The sequence below is a fragment of the Corylus avellana genome, chromosome 6 (assembly GCF_965113065.1).
Source record: "Corylus avellana chromosome 6, dhCorAvel1.hap1.2, whole genome shotgun sequence".
NCBI classification, from domain to species: Eukaryota; Viridiplantae; Streptophyta; class Magnoliopsida; order Fagales; family Betulaceae; genus Corylus; species Corylus avellana.
The window spans coordinates 18,878,837-18,903,484 of record NC_142495.1 but is presented as its reverse complement, the minus strand read 5'-3'; the positions used below and the strand labels follow the sequence as shown (position 1 = coordinate 18,903,484).

Genomic DNA, 24,648 nt, shown 5'->3' with positions numbered 1-24,648 from the left:
ATGCTTGCATATTAAGGTATAGCGTAAAATCCTTGTAACGATGATGTGTATTGTATGATTTCAGCTTCGTTGTTGTTTTTGGATAGATGCTCTAGTTGTAATGATTAATGTTTATAGAATTTTAATACTTTCTGCTGCTTAATATCCTCTATTTTAGAGGAATATAGATCCCTGAGTTTTGTTCGGAGTGGAATAAGACTGGGAGACGAATTGTGAAATTAATTGTCAGTTAATTAATTTCCGAGACATTACATCCACACCCAACACATCCTTCTCTGCAACCCTCATTATCTCCTTCACCTTCTTGTTCCCCGGGTCCCACAGGTACCCCATGCTGGCACCCAGATCCAACGTCCGCATTTGAATGCAGTCCACCCCATCAATGGCCGCGATATCTTTCACCTTCTTGACCCCCTCATCCACCTAGCACATGATCAGCGATCAGCAACTCGTCTGCATAATTACCCAAATACCCTTCACGATGTCGTAGCTCGAGGCCCTCACGACTGTGTGGGCTGAGTTGCGGATCCCATTGGGTGGGAAGCGACAATTCGAGATGTCCCACTTGGCGTCCTTTGGGCCTTTCGATCATGGTGAACATGATACCTTGTGGGCCGAGATCCAGGCCTTCTTGGCCCAGGTGAGGTAGCTCTCAGGCATAGGGGTGGCAAAATGGGTACTTGACACGACCCGATTACGACCCGCGGGTACCCATTACACGATTAGTCTATACACAGATACGACCCGTTTAGCTAAACGGGTAATCGGGTTTGACACGATTATGACATGAAAATAGCCGGGTAACCCGACACGACCCGACCCGTTAAAACCCTAAACTCTAAATTAAATAAAAAAAAAAATTGTAATAATAATACATCAATATAGTTAATGCAAAAAATTGAGTTCCAAGATATTAAAGGCTTTAATAAAGGATAAGAAACCAAAAAAAAAAAAAAAAATGGAAAGTGACCGTAATTGTACTCCAAAAGAAATTACTAAACTCATAATTTCACCTAAACTTAAAACAAGCAAGCATATTGACTAAGTTCATTTATTAAAATAATTTTTAGCATAAAGAAATTTAATTTTGCTCAAATTACATTCAACTAAAAAAGAATTGTGTATATTTCAACGCAAAATATAATATCTGTAATCAGTTGAAATTAAATGTCTCATAACATAGATGAATTTTGCAAATCATTTGAAAAAAAAAAAAAAAAATTAAGAGCATAAAGCAAGAAGAATGTTTTTAAATTAAAATCATTTAATTAAATATTTAAATATAAAAAAGGCCCTACCTAAATTTGTTTGTCTTAGGCCTCAAAATCTATTAAGTCGGACCTACTCGAGGGATTGGCTTGGTTACTAGTAAGCCACTTGGCCCTCATCGATACCTCATAAAGCATAAAGTCTAAGTAGGGACAAAACTAAAATTTCTATTTCAAAATGATCAAAATATGAAAGAGGGGTAAAATGTGTCAACATTTCCATCATGGCAATAAAGAAAAAGATAATAAAAAAAAGCTAACAAAAACAAAATAATAAAGAAAAAAGAAACAAAACTCAAAACTACATCATCAATAGATTCATTACAAATTAGGTTTCCATAGGCCATTATGCCCGGTGTTTTCCACTTGAAGTCTTGAAAGATCCATGATCCATCCCATGTAATCAAAGATATGAATTATGAAACGCTACAAATATGCTCATTTTTTTACTTCTTTTTTCTTTTCCTTTTTTTTTTAAATATTTTTTTTTAACCGGGTCTGGTGGGTACCTGTTAGACCCAGTTAGTACCCGCCAGACCCGAACAGTAATCGGGTCTAACGGGTACCCACCAGACCCGAACAATAATCGTGTCTGGCAAGTCGACCCGCCAGACCCGTCGGGTAGACCCGCCATACACGAAATTATCCGGGTCTTAAACGGGTAGACCCGATTAATACCCGAACTGGATAAGGCCAAACCCAATACCTGTTTTTTTGTGTCGGGTTCGCGGGTCGTGTCAAAATTGCCAGTCCTACTCAAGCAGTCGGAGGATCGTGGGCGTGCGCAGAGGCAGGAGAGCGCGTTGAAGATGCCACCAGGGCCATGCTCCATGTCTACGACGACGAAGTCGTAGCCGGCGATCTTGGCAAATGTGGGGGAGAAGCTGAGAAGGAAGAGGCCATAGAGGGTCTCGCCATTGTGGAGACAGGATTTGAGGGTTTTGGGGGTGAAAACAGGATTTAAGGGTTTCGTGGGTGGCGATTGGAGAGATCTGGGGGTGTGGTGGCAAGGCTTTGGGATTTGAGAGGGGTTAGGGTTTTGAATGTAGTGGTGGTGGTGATGGGGTATTGGGTTTTGAAAGGGGAAATTGTTAATTTGGAGGGATTGTTGTTGAAAGTGAAGGACTTTGTTCTATGGTTGAGAGAGTGGAGGTGGAGGGACAAGTGAGAGTAGCCATGGGTGTTCCTTTGGAGCATCGGAATCTCTGAGAATGTTCAGTATTTGAAGACAACAGTGGCGAGGGTTTGACACTGTAAATGGTAGACTTTTTCTTTTAAATTGGGTTTAGGGTTTGACTTTAAAAATATTTTTTATATTTAATTTGCAAAAATAAAAAATAAAAAAATTGATGAGAAATGTGGGAGATCAAAGTTTATTTTATTTTTTTAATTAAATTAAGATGGAAGAAATATTTTTAATTTAGTCTATTAAACTAACATCCCAACATGTAATAATGCATGTGAAAATCACATGGTTTACAAAATAAATGTCAATTTAATAGAATTGATTAAAAAACTTCCTTTAATCTAATTTGGAACAAGACTTTGTCTTATGCGAAAAATGATTTTGGTAAGAAACTCCAATTGATGAGCAAGAACCTCCAATTGCTTAGGGGTCTCACTCTATCCCACTTGGTGAACGAAATCTCATCTCCTTTTAGAATTTTATTTGGAAAGTATTTGTAAAATTGAATGCTAATTTTTCTTCTTCTTTTTTTGTTGGTATTTTTTTTTTCTTTTTGTATTTTTCAAAACTGTTAGGCAAACGATGCGTTAGATGGACGGCTCTGATGATGCTGAGCACCAGAGTGAACGAAAGTATGAAACCTCTCTATTGGGATTTTACCACCGTTCTCGTTTTACAGTCACCAGTAAAAAAGAGTTAAAGAAGAATGACAGAAAATAATACATGATAAAGAAGATTCTGTTTCTGTGAGAAGAGTTGATCACAATGACCAAGAAAATCACACATATGTCTAAATAGTCTTGTATGGGGGATTGCAATCTAAACAACATCTGAAAAGTTCACCTGGGGCTATAAAATTTTGGTGCCCAAGTCATAAGCAAAATTGCTCTTCTTCGGTTAGAGCTTCAAAGCAGCTTTTGCCATGGCCAGAGCACCCTCATGGCTTTGATTTCCACCAATAAACCCACTCATGTGGACAAAAACACAACCAGGAATACCTGCCTCCCTCGACAGTTCTTCATCCCTAAGACCTCGCCATTGAGCAGGGAGAGGCTTTCTGCTCTCAAACCTATCAGGAGCTACTGCCACCGCCTGCACTCTCCAAGATTTGCTCCTGTCATCCTGGACATTGTGTTGCAATAGGTATATTCAGAACTCTCAGAAAAATATATGCCATATGGAGATATATGGGAAACTTATATAAAATGAGATTGGTAAACAACATGACAGACGTTGAAAAAAAAAAAAACTAGGGTTGGAGACAATAATCTGATGTCCTTGTGATATAAAGTAATTAATTTAAGCAGAACAACGGGAGACAAACTGGCCCCAATACAGACCAAGTTGATGATAGTTAACAAAATATCATTGCCTCTCTCTCTCTCTCTCTCCCTCTCTCATCATTGCGCAACTGAGAATTAACTCCATATTGAACTGGGTATGCTTAGAACTTATCATAGCAACCTTTCGTTTAAAGCTAATTGCATTTGTTTCTTATTGCATACGACCAAAGAATCAGGAGACTCTACAAAAGTTGTCCTCTGGACCGAAGAGTGCTGGAAATACCTATCTAAGCTTTTTGGCTGAGATCAAGAGAAGTGTAGAAAAGCACTAGAACACTAACAAGCAAACAAATCCCCCAAACTTTATTCACATGCATATATTCTCATGATAGATAATTTATTTCCTTTGGAAACATAAAAGAGTTCCTCTCTCTCTTTTCAAAGCTTGAAGCTCCAAACTTTACAGGAGAAGAAAAATGATATGAAAAATTATCATGCTACCTGATCTACTTAGGCAAAATACATCCCACCCGTCTGAAGGACCCAAAAAAGGATAAAAATTGAAGAAGATATATATAACTACCTGATAAAGAACATATTTGATGGGAGGGTCAATTTTCATCTCCTCCTCAAGCTCAAATAAGTGAAGCTTCCACTGTAGGGCGAAAAATCACATTAACACTTCTGAAACATCAAGTATATCATTGATAGGCATTACAGTTTGCCTAATATAGTAGTTGATATCCAAAGCAGCATCCTTTTAATCAAGAAAATCACATAACATTTTCTGAACGAGAATAAAATTGATGTAGATATGGTTACCGCAATATAGAAGCTGATATCCTAAACAACATGCATTCATTCAAGAAAAATCAAAAGCAATTCAATTGCACTGGTTATTAAATTTCTCTACCATTACCAGATTAAAAAACTGTGACACGAAATACAAAGAATTATAGAAATTCAAACCTATATTAGAGAAGAAAAGGACAGAATTGGAGTATTAGAAAGATCAAAGCAATGAACAACCGACAGATCATTGCATATGGATATGAAGTAGCTTTAGACTAACGGCATTCCATACCATAGGACAAGAGGGAGATAAGTATTGCAACTTACAGGACAGAATGTAGATAAAACCATAATTTCTCCACTAGGATCAATATCCTGTCTTGCTGCAAGACACTCCATTACAATTGACCGTGCTGGTAACCACGATTTTGCATGAAACCGAACACTCTGAAAGTTGAAAAAGGTTGTTATATTGTATGCATAAACGCACACACAAAATAATAATAATAATAATAATAATAATAATAACTATGACCCCTTTAAATCCTTATACCCTAGTGGGTGGCTGGCAAAGTAAATGTGTTAATGGAAAAAAAAAATAAAAAAAATAAAAAAACAAATTCATAAACATCTATCAACTATGAGAAATCCTCACATCTAAAAACTCACTGCCAGCCAGAGCCATTGCTCGTTGAAAGGCCTCATTCTCTTTCTCAGGTGATTGATCAGGTTCTATCCAATCCAAATTTAATTTTCCAACTCTTGAAGATAAGTGCGTATTATTCACATATCTCGGAGGCTTGTCTGTATCATACCGATTTATCCCATTGTCGACAGCATCAATTGCCTGCAAGCATAAATAAAAAATTTACAGAAATCTCATTAACCACCAGTTATGACCTACAAGAATTCAACATAATTGAAGCCATCTTTAATGATATATCCAAAAATATTAGACTGTTTTAGAAGTCAGTCAAAGCATCCAATGGACATCTTTATCTAAGAAACCGAGGAAGTAACAAAAAACTATATTGGAAATAACCTTATCTCATAAATGCACAGCAATACCACCAATGTGTAAGAAATTAGTACCTCCATGAAGCTCTTGTATACAGCCAAAAATAAGCGATGCACATTCGGGTGATCCTCATCAACTCGAAGCTCCTTAGCTATTATCTCCTTTCCAAAATGCTAAATACCAACAACAACAAAATAAACGTAAAATTCAAAAATGCGGCCAAATCATTAGTCAAATAACACTAAACCAAGTTGTGTTAGATGCATATCATGCATTCATTTACCACATGTAAACCATCCATATGCGCTTTTGAACAGAGAGATTACCTTGTAGACAAGACCAGCACTACTGAGCTTTGTGGAGAAGCAGTGCCCAAAAACCTCTTCAAACCCTTTCTGGTGATGATCATACCGGTCCCAAGTTGGATCATACACACCCCCAACATCAAGAACAGCATCGAGACCCTCCAACACCTACAAACCTCAAAACCATTTCTTTAAAAAAATAAATAAATAACAGTAAAAAGTCAAACCTCAAACCACATAAATCTTCGAACAAAATAATGCTCCATTTAGTTACTGACTGAAAACCCACCAAGCTAATGAATTTTATGAAAATACCAGAACAGCAAGTTTGACAAACACCCTATTTGCCAAAAGACTCCAATTTTTTTTTATAAGTAATGTTTTAAGCCCCGCCACCCCCCCACCCAAAAAAAAAGTCCAACTTTTTTTTCAATTTGCTTTTCTTTTCCCACCATTTTCTCAGAAGCCAAACAGTAAAATGTTTCGGGAAACAAACCTGGTCATCGCGGGTGCGAACGATCTCGGCGTTGGAAAACTTATCGGTGAGGCGAATCATGAAGCAGCCGAGGGCCTCGTCGCAGTGGAAGCTCCCGTTGTGGGTGCCCACGCGCTTCAAAGGTTTCAGGGGAGCATTGGTGGCCATGAGAGGACGAGTGAGGTGCTTGTGGAAGGTGAAAAGCCTCTGATTAAACCCTCGGGTTAGCGCAAGCATGTCTTAGATGAGAACCTCTTGGATAGGCATCGTCCACTTCTGTTTGACCAATAAAACCCCCAACTTTTTCAGCTTATTTTTTCTTAAAATTTTAAGCATTATTTTTAGTGAAATAATGACTTTTATATTTTATACTTTCCTATTTTAAAAGGACTATTTCATTTCATTTACAATATTTAGTTTAGAAGAATGCTAGGTGTTCTCCGGCCGTTCTTCTCATGTCCTCCTGATCTTATGTGAAAATTATTTTATAAAAAACAAAAGAGAAGGATGCTCTTATTTCTCTCACTTGGTTTTTATAAAATAATTTCCACATAGGACGAGGAGGACACAAGGAGAACAACAGGAAAACACCTAGCATTTCCCGTTAATTTTTTTAAAAACCATTCAATTTCATTTATCATTAAAATGATATATGAGTTAAATGTAATAAAAGTTCACCCTACTCCCTAGCGAGGATGCAATATATACGTATATAAGACAGTTTTCTTCCAAAATGCATGTCGTTTTCTTACATGCTTTTTGATGCATGTCTTTAATAGATTAGGATAGATAAAATTTCACCAATCCAATTTAATGTGTCAATTGGGACTGTCACGTCAAATTTATAACATATTTGTTAGATAAAAATGTAATTACATTATTTTTGTCTAATGTCTAAAATGAATAGTTACAATTGAAGAGTCAGTGAGTCTGTTTGTTAACCCCTCTTGCACTGTAGCTTTTTCCACGGCACTGTAGCTTCAACACAACAATCGTAGCAAGTGGGCAACAGGCATGGCCTTCGGTCAAGCTACCGTATCCTGGGTATTGGGGTTCGTGCTAGCATTTGCCAAACACCCCCATGACATTGTTTGGCAATGGACAGTAAATTTAAATTTAGCCAGTTGCTGTAGTGGATTGGATGTAAAGTTGGTGTCTGAAGCATTGAGCCAAGTGCTTGGCAAGAAAGAGGCGTGCAATGGCAGGGAGTTGTTTGGGTTACAAAATTCGGGTATTTCTCTTTAGATGGGAGTGAGAGCAAGAGAGATAGAGAGGGTTTTTTTTTTTTTTGGAATGCAAGTGAGAGAAAGAAGACAGTGAGAGCATTTTACGAGAGAGACACTCATTGGAGAACCTAGTAACCACGCTGATGCAGATGGGCATTGCTGTTTCATTGATGGGAAATTTGCAGAGACGATGCGATGTTGCAGGTTCTTGGTCGCCGATGTATAAGGGAAGAAAGTTAATAAAATGAGCGGGTGGGAAAGTAAATAATATGGCGGGGGGAGAGTAAATGTGCGTTGGCTTGAAGAGAAAATAACTCAAACAACTCCCTGCCATTGCACACCTCTTTCCTGCTAAGCGCCTGGATCAATGCTTCAGACACTAGCTTTACGTTCAATCCGGCCGCTACAATAACTGGCTAAGTTTAAATTTGTTTTCCGTTGCCAAACGGTTCCGTTGCCAAATAGTATTTTAGTCCTATTCCAATAAGGAGGTTTACTCCACTATAGGTTAATAGTAGTATTTTAGTCCTATCCTATTTAGGAGACTTTCTCCACTGCCTTGTAGGTCAAGTAAGGAGATTCTCTTTTATTTTCCTAGTCTAGGTAGTATTACTTTTACAAATCCTAGAGAGATTTGACCTAAATTGTAATTCTATTTAAACCCACGTTTGGGGTGCAATGAAGAATGCAAAAGTTAATTCTCAAACCTAGTGTTTGAAGGTATAGGAACCTCATATTTCCTACCGCGAATTATTTAGCAAAAATAGGTCGGAATAAGAAGCAAGATCCTGCTTCTTTTACGGTTGACAGGGGAATTATACGCTCAATTGCGAATTCTCGTAACATAATTTGATCTAGCAGTCGCACTACATCTAATCCCAAAGCTAGCATGTCATTTAAAAAATTTAGACAATTTTTTAAAGAGTTTACTTAGCCATTTTAATTTAAAATGCATAATTCGTTGTGATACTCTAAATACACCCCCTTGGGTACTAGGGGTGTCAATGCGGTTAAGATTAGCGGTTATTGGCAAAAATCACTAACCGTAACAGCCTTAATGGTTAACAAATTTCACTAACCGCAACCGGTAACCGCTAGGTTAGTGGTTAGTAAAACATGTAACCATCCACTATAACCGCTTTTTCAAAATTGGACTTTTTGAGCTTTCTCAAGATAAACATATAACCAATTTTCACTTTCAAAGTAAACATTGCATTTCTATCACCATAACTGGAAAACAAGAAGTTCTTGCTAGAGGTTCACTTTCGAAGTTAAAACAAAATCAGTTCAATTGAAGAGCATTCCTGAACTAGACGATGTTCAGGTTTCCACTCCTAGAAAAACCCAGTTTAGTTTTCAAGCCTTCGTGTATGAATACTACGTAAGAGGACCAAAAAGGCAAATTATCAGACAGCAAATGGGATTTCTAGTGTTAATTGCACCATATATCTTCCATCTGTGACTGATTAAATGGTACAATATATTTACCTAATTGCATGCAAAATAAAATAAATCAAGAAGATTGAACAATGAACCATCTGTATTTTCGAGAATATCAAAACCCATACAATTAATTTCCTTAACATCCACTCAACATCTAAACCCTAAAAACCCAAATATCTTCAACTTAATATAAACAAACCAAACTTATAATCCAACTTAATATCAACATCTAAACCCAAACCAAACATATAATCCAAAGAAATCGATGAGAAATTTGGACCTGCTAGAAGACGGTGCGAGACGAGTGAGAGACACTGAGACAGAGACGGAGACGAGCGAGAGTCGAGAGTCGAGAGACAGTGAGACAGAGACGGCCGAGGGGCTGCGCCGCTGTGAGACAGTGAATCTTTCACTTTGTGAGACAGTGAGAGTCGAGAATGAGGGATTGAGATTTTGAGAGAACGACGGAATGCGAGGCAGGGAGGGACTTTCAGAGAAATGAGAGAATGGCTGGAGCCCGACGCCGGGGAATGAGAGAACAAGGGATTGAGAGGCAGGGAGGGTTTCCTCTTATTCTCCCTCCAAACCGTTTTGGTGTTTAACACCAAAGCAGCATGTTTTGGTCCTTTTGGAAGAATAGGATTCTCTACCTTCCATTTTGGACTGACTCAATAATATTCAGTTAATCAAAAAGATCTATTTGGAGAGATTTTGGGGTCCTAAATAAGACGTATGTCCTATTAATATAAATAATAATAAAATATTATTTATATTTTTAAAATAATTAAAAATTAAAATAATAAAAAAATATAAAATATTTTAAAAAAACTAAGGGGTGTCAAGCCACCCCCTAAAGGGTGGCCGGACCACCACCATTAGCTTGAGGTGGCTTCGACCACTCTAGGCTGGCCAGTCTGAGGTGGCCGAAGCCACCCCATGGCCCAACGGGGGTGGTCCGGCCACCCCCAAACCCTAAACAAATTTTTTCTTTTTTTTAGTTTGGCCATTGGGGATGGCCGAACCACCCCCTATGGGCCTTGGGGTGGCATCGGCCACCCCAGACTGGCCGGTATGGGGTGGCTTCGGCCACCCCCATGGCCCAACGGAGGTGGTCCGGCCACCCCAAACCCTAAACAAATTTTTTATAGTTTTTAGTTTGGCCGCTGGGGGTAGCCGAACCACCCCCATTGGGCCATGGGGTGGCCGAAGCCACCCCATACTGGCCGGTCTGGTGTGGCCAAAGCCACCTCAAGCCAATGGTAGTGGTCCGGCCACCCCCTATGGGTGGCCGGACACCCCTTAGTTTTTTAAAAATATTTTTTACTTTCATTGTTTTAATTTTTAATTATTTTTAAAATATAAATAATATTTTATTATTATTTATATTAATGGGACATATGTCCCATTTGCCCTAAGATCTCTCTAGAGAGATTTTGGCTTTTAACTGGATATTCTCCGGTTCATTTTGGATGTTTTATTCCTTTATATATATATATATATATATATATATATATAAAGGAAGACGATTAGCGGTTATTAACCGCTTTGTCTTACCCCTAAAACCGCTAACCGCAATCGTCCTAAGCGGTTAGCAGTTATAATAGCCCCGTTTGATTAGTCCTATAAGTAACACATTGTTTAATCCAATATCATTTACTTAATTTGATATTATACGAATCACATTATCATTATACATTAATAATATGATTAACTTTAATAAGTGTTCGAATTGTCATTGAATCATATGATGTATTGATCTTATGCATTTATAACATATATGGACTTATAAGTTTATAACATACATTGAAACTAAGTCTCTAGATACTTAATTCTTGTATAAGTATGAACTTGCATACTTATGACTTATGAGTTATGTCATATTATATAGAGTAAATATATCTAAAGTCCTTGGGTCAACACCCCAAAATTTTTATCTCCCTAAGATTTTTTTTTCGAAAATTTACTCCCTAGGTCAATCGAAATTCCAATAAAATCCCTAACGTCAATTTTTTTTTAATTGTCGTTATATTCTTTAAAACGCATCGTTTTGCCACATCAGCATAATAATTTTTTATTAATTTAATTTTAAAAAAATTTAAAAAGAATATAGTAAAAAAATCTTTAAAAAAAATAAAAAAATTGAAGGGGTGGCCGGAAGTCACCCCAGGCCACCCCAACCATTATGGGCAAACCACCCCTGGGGTGGCTTCCGGCCACCCCACAAGCCACCCCTAGGTGGTTTGGGGTGGCCCGCAAGCCACCCCTAACCACCCAATGGGTGGTCACGAGCCACTCCGCAGGCCACCCCTAACCACCCAACCCCTCAATGGTTTGGGGTGGCCTGCACAAGGGTGGCTTCCAGCCACCAGAAGCCACCCCTTCCATTTTTTTTCAAAAAAAAAAAATATTAATTTTTTTAATTAAATTAATAAAAAATTATTATGCTGACATGTTAAAACAGTGCGTTTCAACCAATCTAACGGCAATTAAAAAAATTTGATGGTAGAAATTTTTTTGGCATTTCAATTGACCTAAAGAGTAAATTGTCGAAAAAAAAAAAAAAAAAACAACTTAGGAAGATAAAAATTTTGGCGTGTTGACCCAAAGACTTTAGATATATTTACCCTATTATATATGTATAATTTGTTATTATATAATCAGATAATTTAATGATCATGTGATATAATCATATAAATTATAGTGATAATATATTAATACTCAAATTGTGATTTAATGATCAATTGACTATGTTATATGTATAAATATTATTATAATTATAATTATAATAATATATTAATAGAAAGGCGGTTAGTGGTTAGTAAACCCAATAACCGCTAACCGCTAGGCGGTTATAGCGGTTAGCGGGCGGTCAAAAAACCGCCCGCCTTGACACCCCTTGGTACCCACCTCAAAACAACACAAATTTTTATTACTCAAAGCAAAATGAAGGAACATAAATATCTCAAAACTTGTGTTCGTTGTCTTTGAAACGTGAAAAAGGAGGATAAGCAAACCCATTTTTGTTCCTTCTCCAAACCCCAACACTCTCTTCTCTTCAAGAAAGTTTTCCATCACATCACCCACCTTCCGGGGAGTGTCTTCTTTTTCTTCTTCTTCTTCTTCAAGGTCTCGGCTCGTAATCGTGAAATGCAACAGCTTGGTGGAGAGTGGTAATCTGAAGGATGCATTGGCGGGTATAGTGGACGAGCGAGTACAGGAGTTGTTGAACAGAGAAGAGAACAGGGGTTTGCTTGATGGGTTGGAGAAGGCATCGAAGAGGGTGGAGATGGCCAAGAGAGAGCTTGCGGATATTGAAAAACAAGAACTTGAGGCGAAGCTGATGAGGGAATACGTTAACCAACTTGAGAGCAAAGCTTCCAAGGTCTGTCACATAATCCAATTATGCTTATGCTTCATTTTGAGGACATGTTATGATTTCCTTATGTTGAAGTAATGACTAAAGAGTAAGAATTAGACATTTTGGAGGATTTTCATTATGCGGGTAATATAAATTTAGACAATTTGTTGTATATTTCTTATATGTTATGTTGATGTATAGTTTCTGAATGGTGACGTGGCACGCCTTCCTTGAAGCGTTGTTGTGTCCGAGGAGGTGTCGGGCTGTAAGATAGCAAACAACGGGATCAAAGCTACCGGCGGTTGCTCCGGCAGGGAAGCTCCGATGCCTAAGTTAGTATTTTGAGTGAAGAGAATATAAGCAACAAAGAGCTAGAGAGCAAGAGTTGCGATTACCTCAAAGTTGAGCTGTGACTTGCATGTTATAGGCATGGAGTAATTTTTTGTTCCTCGTACGTTTCAGCCTCCATATCCCTGAATACTTGCTACACAGTTATTGGCGAAGGATATGGGTTGTTAGTTATTCCGTGATCTTAGGGGCATCAGATCGTGAGATCAGCAGTTTTGCCTTGTTGGCGCTAAATAGGGATGCCTGAGTATTTCTCGGGCACACGTCTTTGCGTTTAAACATTAATAGCTTATCCATATTCTGTTGAGAGTAGATAGTTATTTTAAATATGAGAGATAAGACTACCCCTTTTGTATAGGGATAATATATATCTATTATGTGAGATGACCGATCTAACCTCGGCATAAGACCATTATGCCCCCCTAAACCGACTAGCCCTCGGTCTAGGCTAACCGAGCCTTCATGTGGGCTTAGTCTTAGCGAGTTTATTCATCAGATTTGGCCCTGGGGTATGTTGGGCCTTACATGGCCGATCTATGACCCAACATGTTATATGCTGAGATTTAATTTATTCTAGACATTATGGGTATCTTTTGGTTGTAGTGAAACCAAAATCTGCATGATGCATAGTGAAACTTATTGGACACCTGAATGAAGTGGTCTGAGTTTGCTTGTATTAATATTTAGATTTAGGGTTTATAAGAGGGTTTTCACTCTAATGTCATGCTTTGGAGAATCAGGACTCCTATATCATTCAATCACTACCTATATAGTTTTTTTTTCTTAATTTATTTTTAATTTTTTTTAATGGGTAGTTCAATTTACAGTGGAGTGAAGATGGAACAATTTTGAACCTTGTGTCCAAAAGATTATTGAAATTAGACGGTTTTGAAACAATTTGATTTTGCCTTATCATCACAAGCACATGCATTCCCTATTGTGGGGGATTTGTCTTTTTCGTGCAGCGGAAGCCAATGTAGGGACTTTGGCAAATTTCAACCTAACAGGCTACCTTGTTTCTTTGACAACTCTTTGTTTGAATCCTTGATTTGAGTTGCTGAGAAACTTCTTGTTACTAATGATGTTCAATGCTATGCACAATTAAGATTGCAAAATGTCAAAGGGAGATATTAGAAGCAGGAGAAAAGGTTAAAGAAGCAAAGCGCTCTCTAGCACTAAATGTGGATGGATTTGAAGATGGAGATGCTTTTGTTGAGAAAGAAAGCAAAGAAATTCACAAAAATGAGGAGAGATTGGAGTCCATAAAAGCAGGTTTTATTTCTACCCTAGTTGGCACCCTTGTAGGGCTGCCCATCTCCTTCACTCAGGTGACAAGCAATTCTCAACTCATACTTCCTGCAACAATTAACTTTGTCAACTGCGCCCTGTTTGGAGTTACATTTCGATATACAATAAGAAGAGACTTGGATAATGTTCATCATAAGACAGGTACATCTGTAGCTTTTGGCTTTGTTAAAGGTATGAAATATAATTTAGTGTAAAAGTAACCAATAGGGCAGGGTTTCAAGCATATCAACACAATAATGAAATGAGTAATGTTATTTAGTAGACTGTTATGCTATCATACAATTGGAATGATGTGAACAAGTGTTGATTTTCATAGTCGCATCATCAAGTTGTATAGTAATCGTACAACAATCTATTAGTCTATTGAATAGGAGAGTATTACTCTAATGAAATTCTATGATTTTGGAAAACTTTTGTACTTTCAGGTTCTGGTATGAAAAATGAATGCAGCTCTTTTCATGCTGGCCAGTGGACCACCTTTGGAACTGAATACTAGAAGATTCTTCTCACATGCTTTTGATGGAGCTGTATATGTGTCTAAGAATCTTCTTCTTTTGTTTTTGTTGTTGTTGGTCTAGAGTATTGTTTTAAGATGAGGCTACTTAGTCATTTTCCTATCAAAAGATCAACTTCAAGGTGATCACATATACTAGTGCCATATTTTCGAGGCGATAATACATTTCCATGTCCTAGTTCAAGCTACAATGTGTAATATATATGCAAAGAGTAATACTATTGTTCACACCTATTTCAAACCTATTTTCGTGGTGTGTTTTTAGTATTTCACCTTTTTTTTAGTAGTTGACGTGAGAAATTATTAAAAGTACGTCATGTCAGTTGGTGTGCAATGAGTGTGAAAGAGTAACATTATTGGAACAAGATTCTCATTTGAACTGGAGAATATCCGGTTAGTTATGTTTTAGGGGTATTTTTGTATTTTCACTTTTTGAGGGGACAAAAATACCCCTCCACTATAACTAACTGGATATTCTCCAATTCAAATGAACTGGAGAAGATCCTAATTCAACATTATTCGTATACTAAATTTATGTCTTAGGAAATGTGGTACTCATTTATCATTCATTGTAATTGTGGTTTTGATTGTTGATCAGTTTCCTTCACCCATTTGACCAAATCTCTCTGCTAACAAACATGTCTATGTTTAAGCCCAAACCTAGAATCTGAAGTTAGCTGACTCACATCAGATCTTGCTACATTGGAGAACTAGGAGTAATTGAATTAGGTGGTGTAGGCCATAGCTGGTGATTTTTAGTTATGGCCTAATGTTACTGTTTGATTGAAGGATTAGAATAAATCTTGGGTTGGAATCCCAAGATTTGGCAATGGATTACCTGAAGATTTTCTGAAGTTCAAGTGTTAGAATATTTTATATATTATTCTAGGGTATATTGTCTTTCCTATTAGGGTTTATTCCCTACCCTAATTAGTCTAGGGTTACTTGCCTATCACTCATAACCTTTCTATAAATACAGACATTTGTATTCATTCATATAACACGACTCAATACAATTTAGTCCTTATGCTTCAGCTTTCTCTCTCTTCTCTCTCTCTCTCATTCTTCCGCTTGCAATATATTTTAAATAATATATTTAACATGGTACCAAAGCATTTCAACATGGTATTAGAGCAATTTTCTTGTGGCTTTCAATAAACGTCTTTGACGTTTTCCAACGCTCCCTCCAGCGACCTCCATTTTCCAATCATTCGCGCGCCACCAAGCGGTTTTCCGCTCAAAATCTCTTCCACGCCTTCAACGCTGCCTCATCTGGAAAAATTTATCCTAGATTCATGCTTGTGAGGCATAGATCTACAGATCAGTGGAAGATCTGCCGCCATCGGCCCTCCAACGCACCGCCACACTCCTCCGCTCGTTGCTGTTCGTGCCACACACAGAGCTTCAAGCTCCTCCCCACAAGACAGATCAGACACTGCCAAGTATAGATTTGTAGAGATCTGGAGCATCCAAGCTTCCGCGCGCCCTCACGTGCCTCCAAAAGGTTCTATCAGTCCTCAACACCCCACCACGCGCCTCCCATGGTGTTCAACGCACCGGGAGGTCCTCTCCACGCACTGGCATGTGCCAGCAGTGCCTCCCACGCGCGTCAATGAGCCGGTCACCTTCTGGCACGTGGGATCCACGTGCCCCACACGCGCCAAACCTTAGATACCAAATCCTATCTAGGGTTTGGCGCATGCAAAGCCGTAGCCCTGGCACATGCACCACACGCGCTAGGCTCTTCTCTTCGTCGCCATGCTACCACATGTACCTCAAAGAGCTTGCCATGTTAGCCCTAGCCTGCCATTTTGAGCCCAGCTGCCTCCATCAGCCATTGGCTACTAGCTTCCGCTGCCGCTCTCTATTGACCGCCACCGGCCGCCCAATTTCGGCAACCACTCCGGCGACCCAAAAAAAAAAAAAATCTTTTCCTTTATCTTTCCAACCTCAATTTTATACATTGAGTTTGTGGAGGGATGTTAGAATATTTTATATATTATTCTAGGGTTTATTGTCTTTCCTATTATGGTTTATTCCCTACATTCATTAGTTTAGGGTTACTTGCCTATCACTTATAGCCTCTCTATAAATAGAGGCATCTGTATTCATTCATATAACATGACTCAATACAATGCAGTCCTTATGCTTCCGCTCTCTCTTTCTCTCATTCTTCTGCTTCCAATATATTTTAAATAATATATTTACCATGGCATCAAAGCATTTCAACAAGCTCAAGTTTGGTGCGCTCATGAGGTTAGAGTAAAACAAAGCTGGCATAACCTAAAACACGAAGATGGTGATATGAGGGGACAGAGCCAAACAACTTCTCAAGAGGAGTGCAATTATCAGGGATAGGCGTAGGCAACCTATTTTGTGTAGACAACTGTGAGAGTGGCTTCGCCCCAAAACAGGGTAGGAACAGATGTGGAAAGGAGAAGAGCACGAACAGTGTCAAATGTGCTTAAGTTTACGTTCAGCTCGACCATTTTGTTGTGAGGTGCCTAGACACGACAAGTGAGGAATAATGCCATAATGTTTAAGGATGGCTTGAAAATCATGTTGAGTATATTCTAAAGCATTATCAGAATGAAAAGCTTTGATGGGTTTTGAAAATTGGGTGTCAACTTTTTTGGCAAAAGTACGATAAATATCCAACAATTCAGAATGAGATTTCATTAAAAACACCCAAGTGTAACGAGAGAAATCATTAACAAAAATAACAAAATAACGTAAACCACTCATACTAGCAACAAGGGAAGGTCCCCAAGCATCAAAATGAATTAAATCAAAAGAAGTAGTAGTATGAGACTCACTATTATTAAATGGCAAAGCCGGTTGTTTCCCAAGTTGACATGAAATACAATCAAAAGAATTATTGGACACTGAACCTAACAAACCCTTTGAAGCTAAAAGTTGTACGCGAGAGGCAGATGCATGACCAAGACGCGAATGCGAAAGTGCAAGAGATGGTGGTGACGAAGAGGCAGCAGCAGAGACGCTAATGGTGGGGAGGTGTAAGGATGAGAGTTTGAACATGGGCCCTATTTTACACCCGGTCCCAAGGGTCTGGCTTGTACAAGGATCTTGCACATGCACACCAGAAAAGTAAAAAACAAGTCTATATCCAAGTTCACACAGTTGGCCAACAGAAAGAAGATTGAAGGACAATTCAGGCACATGAAAAACTTCAGGAACAAAAAGGGAAGGTGTATTGACAGTGCCTATATTTTTAACAGTCATAGTGGAGCCATCAGCTATGCGAATCAATGAAGAATGAGGTGTAGGTGCAGATGTGGTAAAAGAAGTAGGGTGAGCTGTCATGTTATTGCAACAAGCAGAGTCAAAGAGCCAAGGGGAAGAGGTACTTGGCAAGACTGAGAGGATAGAGGAAGATGCATTACCAAAACGAGATAGGACGACCTAGTTGACTATTGCCTCAAAGTCAGCAGCAGATAAGGTGACACTGGATCCTAGTGCATGGCCAGAGGGAGCAACTGGAGATGGAGGAAGCAGCTGGAGATGGAGCAGCTAAAGATGAACCACTCTCAGTATGAGCAACTACTGTTGTAGGTGCATTAGATCTTCCCTTACGCCAACACTTGTTAATAGTGCCCTTGACGTCGACAATAGCGACGTTAATTGTTATCGCAAGACTTATGAGGGAGTCGAGGAGTACCTGACCTATCAAAATGCTCTTGCTGGAATGATGAACATACCAGATGATGGTGCAGCCAACACTGTATAACTGGATTGAGAGCGCATAGTCTGTGATCTAGCCTCGGCATAGACAAGTTCGAAGATGGCAGTGTCCAAAGTGGGAAGAGGAGAACGATGTAATAGTTTCACACGAACAGGCTCAAAATCATCACGCAAGGCCATCAAAAATTAGTGAAGGCGATGCTGATCTCTACGTGTAACATACATCTCAGCATCAGTAGGATCCTTCCAAACAATTTGATTCCATAAGAATTGCATGTGAGCAAGAAAATCATTAATACTTTGATCAGGTTCCTGCCACAGATGAAAAAGCTCAAACAGAAGTTGATACTCGTGAGCACTGTCCACAGAAGAATAGCGAGAAGCAAGCATATCCCAAATACCCTTTGCTTCATTGAAGCTAGCAAAGAGCCCAGAAATAGATGGGATAGTAGTGTCACGGAAAAACGTAAGAATTTGATGATGCTTACTATCCCAATCAATAAAGCGAGTGGTGAAGGCGTCCTATGATTCAGAAGCCCCATTAACTGGCTTTTTGACCTCTCCAGTCACATAAAGCCAAAGCTTGCGGCCTTTAAGAAAGCTACGCATATAGTTTGTGCCATCCAATACAGTCTGAACATGATGAAGAATCTAGTTTTGTACCATTTAGAAGGGTCAAAAGCAAAAACAGACCACGAATATGAAATCAAGAAGAAAAAATAGAGTAGAAAGCAACTAGTCAACTCTGGAAGTCAACGGTCAATGGTCAACGGAAGACTAATGTGGCACTGTTGACGTGGCTGCTGGAGCGACTGGCACGTGTGGTGCACGCGCGGCAAGAGGGAGCAGTGCTTGGCGCGTGAATCTCACACGCAGATCTTTGATTGGCGTGTGAGGGTGCATGGCTTGGCGGAATTTGATGCCATTGGCGATTCTAGAGTTGCCGGAAGGAGAGATATTGATCAATGGGTTGGTAGAAGCAATCAGACCACCGTGGCAGCCTGTGGCGGAATGGCCAAAACTTTGGGCGGCGCGTGTGGGAACGTGAGAACTCCTATGGGACTGTGTGCGGCGGCTCTGTGACGATTGTCTTCCGAGCTTTAAAACGGTATAGTGATCCATTGAAAACTTCGAGGAGAAGATAGAGAACCATAAGAGACAAAGGGAAGGATTCACTGGAGAATACTAGCGGCACCGGAATAATACAGGATGTGGGAAAAAAAATTTTAAAGGTGATTCAGAGCCTGTGCTCTGATACCATGTTGAAAATAATGTTATATATTGAATCACACTAGATCATGTACAGAAGAGGCCTATATATATAGGCTAATAAGACAGAAAATAAATATACATAACTCATGTGGGACTACATTACATATAATCTAACATCAAGTGTTAGACAATGGATTACATGAATATTTTCTCCCAATAATAATAAGCAAGAAGCTGTCATCAAGACTAGTCAGTATCACATTCATCCTATTTTGTACAATGTTTGCTTCGAAATTCAACCAATAAAATGTTACTGTAGGGTAATATCGAAATATATAAATCTCAGTAAATAAACAATGAAGATGTAGAATACAAAATGCAATCTAAGGATGAAACCATCTAGCGCTCTTAACCCTACTCGGGTTGTCTACTTGGAAGGAATTACGCTCTCTCCCCAAGCCTACATTATCTTCAATCAAAATTCATATCTAATGCTTAGTTGCTGACTTGCTAGTGATTTCTCTCATCATCTAACCAATCTTCATTTGAGGGTTCACGATCTCCTGTTGGTTTTTTGGGAACTCCCCACCTCTGAATCTCATTTATTGATTGTTCGTTAGCAGACGGCAATTTAATGTTCTCTGCTTTCCTTCCCTTCACATTAAAAGTTAAAGCCTATGTCAGACGAGAATAGAAAATCAATCCTCCATATTCTAGAAATTCCTTCACGCCCCTTTGAATGGTCTTTCTTTCTACCCATTGACGAAAAGTGATTTGCAGCCTTGCTAAATAATTGAAAGCCCTGAATATCTCCATTTTTTATGCTTGCTTCCAGCTGAAAGTGATAATGATAAAAAGAAAAAAAAGTCCAAATCACAAAAATATAGAGATACGAGCATTCAGGGGCTTCCATCATGATGAACTCTAAACCATTGTTCAAGAGCCTGCATTGAATCACTGCAATCCAAGAGACCATAATATTACTGATCTTTAGTCTCTCTATTTTGCTTGGTCATAATTTAATTGTCAATTACTGATCTTTAATTGTTTTGATAATGATTCATGTCAGGTAATCAAGCACCAGTACTACATCTTACGATGAAAGGTTTAACAAAGTTGATAAATTCAGAGGTTCGGATCCCCAGCTTCAGATCAACCTCCCCACCACCCAACCAGAAGAAATCAGGATGACGTTTTACAATTGCTTCATCCAAAATCACCTGAAATACATTTAGTAGAATTTAAAAAATGCATGATATCATGCTTTATGATCGAGTGATATATTCTAAAAATTGAACAATGTAATTTCATTTCTATTCTTTCCTTTCTAATTTGTGATATGTTATTGTGCCTGTGTAACACAAGAGGTATTCATTTCATTGCCAACAAAAATTATTTGCAAACATGTAAGTGAGGTCTATTGCTGCCAGAGTAACTAGCAAGTTGATTCCTTTTAAACAACCTAAAAGTAGATGAAGCAAAGACTGGCAGAAAATCATTGTTGCAAACAAGTAAGTGAGGTCTATTGCTGCCAGAGTAACTAGAAAGCTGATTCCTTTTAAACAACCTAAAAGTATATGGAGCAAAGACTGGCAGAAAATCATTGTTGCAAACATGTAAGTGAGGTCTATTGCTGCCAGAGTAACTAGCAAGCTGATTCCTTTTAAACAACCTAAAAGTAGATGGAGCAGAGACTGGCAGAAAATCATTGTTGCAAACATGTAAGTGAGGTCTATTGCTGCCAGAGTAACTAGCAAGCTGATTCCTTTTAAACAACCTAAAAGTAGATGGAGCAGAGACTGGCAGAAAATCATTGATAGTCACCCAATACAGTGGACCACCACCATATGTATTCCAAAATTTGCATAAAGGATCCTAGCCTTCATGATCACCTATTGTGATAGAAACAAAAATGATATATGGAACAGCTGGGCATGTTTGGAAGGATTTAAATCATAAAAAGAGGTCCTTTAAAATGACATACATATTGAACATGGAGAACACTCAATATTCCAACCAAAATATATTGGAATCCTGATTGAAAACACCAACTGCATGGCTGTAGGCAAGCCCCGACAATTAAACATAAAGGGCCAATGTGTTACTGCTACATCTAGCAGGAAAGGGCACTCTTTCCAACATTAAGCATGTTGGAAGAGCCAGTGACCAATAATTCTACACACAAGTTCCATCCTTGTTCCCGTTCTATTAATTATGTTAGAATTCTGAACATATTGTTAATTACTGGCTTATAGATACTTACGAAAGCAGAAAACTTCAAGAGTGATGCAGAATATGAAGAATCCAGTAAATGGTAAAATATAAGCAGCAAAATAATAAAATCCAATGACATGAACACTTCCCGAAATATAAGACTCCCAACTGTCATATCTAGCTGGAATATCTATGGGATATGATAACACTTCCCGAAATAATGGTACAGAGAGAGTGTTTTACCGGAATGTCTGTTTTCATGCCAATACATGTCACTGCATTGTGCTCATATCCAGTTAAATTTACTGACGTCTCCTCAGCAGCAAGCCTCACTGCAATCATAAAAAAATCATTTCTATGTTTTTAGATAGAAGAAATTCAAAGGTAACAAATCATTACTTTGAACACCTCAGCTTTTACTAAAATCTGCCAATGGAAAACAAAATAAAATAAAATCCAACATTTATGCAAAGGTTAAAACATTTCTTCAATGCAGAAATGACAAAAGGCAACAATTCTAATAAAAGGAGAATATGACAAAAGAACAAACAAACATACACCAACAACAACAACAAAAAAGCACGGGATATATGTTGAAGTAGTCAATATAAGGTTACTCTATAAGCTTCGACAAGATTTTCTACCAGATTCAGCAATTTGTGCTTCATTCCAGATTCAAGAAAAAAAAAATGTACGTGAAAGTAATGCAACAAGTTTTTTTTTTTTTTGGATAGGTAATCAAATAAGCTTTATAAAAAGGATAGATACCCCCAAACATACCGGAAGTATAAAAAGGAACACAAAGCAGCGAAAAAAAGAAAAAAAAAAAAAAAAAGAAAAAGCACCCGCCAAAACCCAACAACACTAAAAGCACAGGAACTACCAAACTAGCCCACAAGAAACCAAACTAGCCCACAAGGACCTAAAGCCCTCACACCCGAAACTCGTGAGGACACTCAACACTACCGCACGTGAGCCTTGCCTTTCCCTCGCCATGTAGACGCTTTTGCATCGCCATAGTTAATGGAGCTTTCTAAATTTAACAGCTCTTTCTTGCCTTTAGTCTTAGGCTGCCCAAACTTTACTTCCTGAAGAAAATCCACTTTAATGGCATCCAGTAGCGCCAAGGTCGGATCCTCATCTTCATTACAATCCAATACCCAATCGAGGCGGTCGGGGAAAAAGCATCTGAAGGGTAAGGGGAATCTCCATACTCCCCATACCAAACCTCATCTCCCTAATCCCACACAACAATCTTCCCAGACAAACCGAAACCTACCGGCAACTTTTGTGATTGGATTAAGCCAGACAACCTGACATCGACCGGAGTGCCTGAAGAGCAACCACCCAAATCTTCATCCACTCCAACTTCCTTCACAACCAAAGACATTGAAGTCACAACCGACACCTCGGGCGAGGGATGAGAAGCGTGCCTTGCAGGACTCGGTCCAAGGAACCCCTGCCAAAAAAAACCAGTATCAACCTTTTCTTTCTCTCCAACAGAGACCACACTGGCTTTGAGAACCGAAGACTACACCACGAGTTGTAACACCCTAGCCCATTAGAGCTAGGTTTATTAACAAATTCTCTTAGATGCACAAAGTATCATAAGGTTACCAGAGCAATTAACTAAATGTGGTAATAAATGCATGATAAAAACTTATTGAAAGTGAAAACGTTTGGTCTAAAAAAAGAAAACTAACAACATAGTTTAAAAATCCAAATAGCGAAGGCTTCATGCTAGTGCACTTATTAAAAAAAAAAAAAAAAAAAACACATATTTCATGACATGAGGCTATGGTCCTCTTAACTCCTCATTCCGACCTTCTATTCCTTCATGCTTATACCCTGAAAATAAAAATATAATAAGGGTGAGCGAAAAATGCTCAGTAAGTAGATCCTCAACCATAAAATAGTTGAGTTAAAAATTGTTTTCTAAAACACTGATTTTCTTTTATAAAATCTCCAAGACAAAAATATTTTCTTTCAATAGAACAACAATTAATACTCATCTAATGAACAAAAATCATTACTTAATAAAGGTGTTCTCATAATAGGGTCAATGTACATTGTTACCCCTGTGTACTAGGGTTGCTCGGCCTTTATGACCATGGCAGCGCCTGTGGCTGTAGATGTGCCTTCTAGGCCAACCAATTAACTAAAGGTGCACTCAGCCTGGCAAAACTGATGGATCCCACCTTCTCAACGCCCTTCAGTGGGTTGAACTTTCATCTTTAGCGCCGGTACCGTACTGCATTTCTTTGAATTCTTGGGCCAAAATTACTCTCCTCCACACTCTTGCCCCATATTATAAAACTCTTTCATTTTCCTTTACTTCTTTTCTCTTAACTCAACCTTGGACAAGGTGTCGAAGGGTTTAACTTCTCTTTACTTTCCAAAATTAATTCGGAATTACCTTTCATAATAAATCTCAATAAAAACGATATACCCTTAAAATTTCGAATGACAATAAACAGTTTTTCTAATTTGAAAACTTCTTATACAAATATTTAAAGTGACATAAATCTTTGTAAGCTTATAAATACATAACACAAGCATTTAATTAACATAGCATAATCATTTAAATAAAACAAGTAAGAAGTTTTACATAAAAAATTATGAAAATGAATAATACTTTGAAAGAGTTAAAGACTTCCCCTTACCTCGATAAAATTGTTAGGAAGATAGATTACTATCACACACCGGAATTAATAAAACTTAACTATGTTTGCCTTATATTAATTAAAGGCTAATCCAAGTGCCTCTAGACTTCCACTTTTACCTATGCAATGATCTTAAATGCAATCATAAATTCTTAGACCTTTGCATATATATATATATAGTTTAGTTAGATAGTTCGTGCCAACCGAAAATGGGTTATACTATTCCATTGATTGTGTGTATCCTATTAAGGCATTAGATAGGCCATACCTAGAGAAGATGGGTCGTACCGCATCTTAGTGGTTAGGTGGACGGTCCGTACCAACTGAAGATGG

General features: G+C 38.3%; 3 protein-coding genes and 1 pseudogene across 4 annotated transcripts; 1 reads left to right on the top strand and 3 right to left on the bottom strand.

Annotated features, from left to right (window-relative positions):
• Positions 1-3,077: 3,077 nt before the first annotated feature.
• Positions 3,078-9,632, bottom strand: LOC132186794 (uncharacterized). The gene is made up of 8 exons (XM_059600856.2): positions 9,277-9,632; positions 6,349-6,603; positions 5,874-6,020; positions 5,622-5,720; positions 5,185-5,376; positions 4,857-4,976; positions 4,321-4,392; positions 3,078-3,576 (listed from the first exon to the last, which is right to left on the bottom strand). The coding sequence occupies exons 2-8, from the start codon at positions 6,562-6,564 to the stop codon at positions 3,352-3,354; spliced, it is 1,071 nt and encodes a 356-aa protein (XP_059456839.2). The 5' UTR covers positions 6,565-6,603; positions 9,277-9,632; the 3' UTR covers positions 3,078-3,351.
• Positions 7,697-14,650, top strand: LOC132187960 (uncharacterized; annotated as a pseudogene).
• A 1,142-nt stretch (positions 14,651-15,792) lies between these two features.
• LOC148584986 (uncharacterized) lies at positions 15,793-18,406 on the bottom strand. Its single transcript, XM_088517626.1, has 3 exons — positions 18,244-18,406; positions 17,425-17,841; positions 15,793-15,959 (listed from the first exon to the last, which is right to left on the bottom strand). Exons 1-3 carry the CDS (start codon positions 18,404-18,406, stop codon positions 15,793-15,795), a joined length of 747 nt encoding a protein of 248 aa, XP_088373752.1.
• Positions 18,407-19,678: 1,272 nt separating this feature from the next.
• On the bottom strand, positions 19,679-22,444 carry LOC132188360 (uncharacterized). Of its 2 annotated transcripts, XM_059602786.2 has the most exons (4): positions 22,297-22,444; positions 21,896-21,984; positions 20,536-20,658; positions 19,679-20,092 (listed from the first exon to the last, which is right to left on the bottom strand). In XM_059602786.2, exons 2-4 carry the CDS (start codon positions 21,911-21,913, stop codon positions 19,949-19,951), a joined length of 285 nt encoding a protein of 94 aa, XP_059458769.1. In that variant the 5' UTR covers positions 21,914-21,984; positions 22,297-22,444; the 3' UTR covers positions 19,679-19,948. The 2 variants fall into 2 exon arrangements, with proteins under 2 accessions (XP_059458769.1, XP_059458768.1); XM_059602785.2 differs by having other exon boundaries at positions 21,896-22,444.
• Between the last annotated feature and the right edge of the window lie 2,204 nt (positions 22,445-24,648).

Bases quoted from the DNA above. Each gene is read 5' to 3' on its own strand.
- LOC148584986 (XM_088517626.1), bottom strand. From the start codon at position 18,406: ATGGCCTTGCGTGATGATTTTGAGCCTGTTCGTGTGAAACTATTACAT. The intron at 17,842-18,243 runs GTATGTTCATCA...ATAACATGACAG, and splicing joins GTTGGCTGCACCATCATCTG to CTCACCCTACTTCTTTTACC. The intron at 15,960-17,424 runs GTTTGTTAGGTT...TATACTTGGCAG, and splicing joins ACAACTTTTAGCTTCAAAGG to TGTCTGATCTGTCTTGTGGG.
- LOC132186794 (XM_059600856.2), bottom strand. From the start codon at position 6,564: ATGCTTGCGCTAACCCGAGGGTTTAATCAGAGGCTTTTCACCTTCCAC. The intron at 5,721-5,873 runs GTAATCTCTCTG...GTTGGTATTTAG, and splicing joins GTGCTGGTCTTGTCTACAAG to CATTTTGGAAAGGAGATAAT. The intron at 3,577-4,320 runs GTAGTTATATAT...CACAATGTCCAG, and splicing joins TCAAATATGTTCTTTATCAG to GATGACAGGAGCAAATCTTG.
- LOC132188360 (XM_059602785.2), bottom strand. From the start codon at position 21,994: ATGATTGCAGTGAGGCTTGCTGCTGAGGAGACGTCAGTAAATTTAACT. The intron at 20,659-21,895 runs GTAAAACACTCT...AATGTATTTCAG, and splicing joins GCATGAAAACAGACATTCCG to GTGATTTTGGATGAAGCAAT. The intron at 20,093-20,535 runs GTAAGATGTAGT...TTTAATGTGAAG, and splicing joins ACTTTGTTAAACCTTTCATC to GGAAGGAAAGCAGAGAACAT.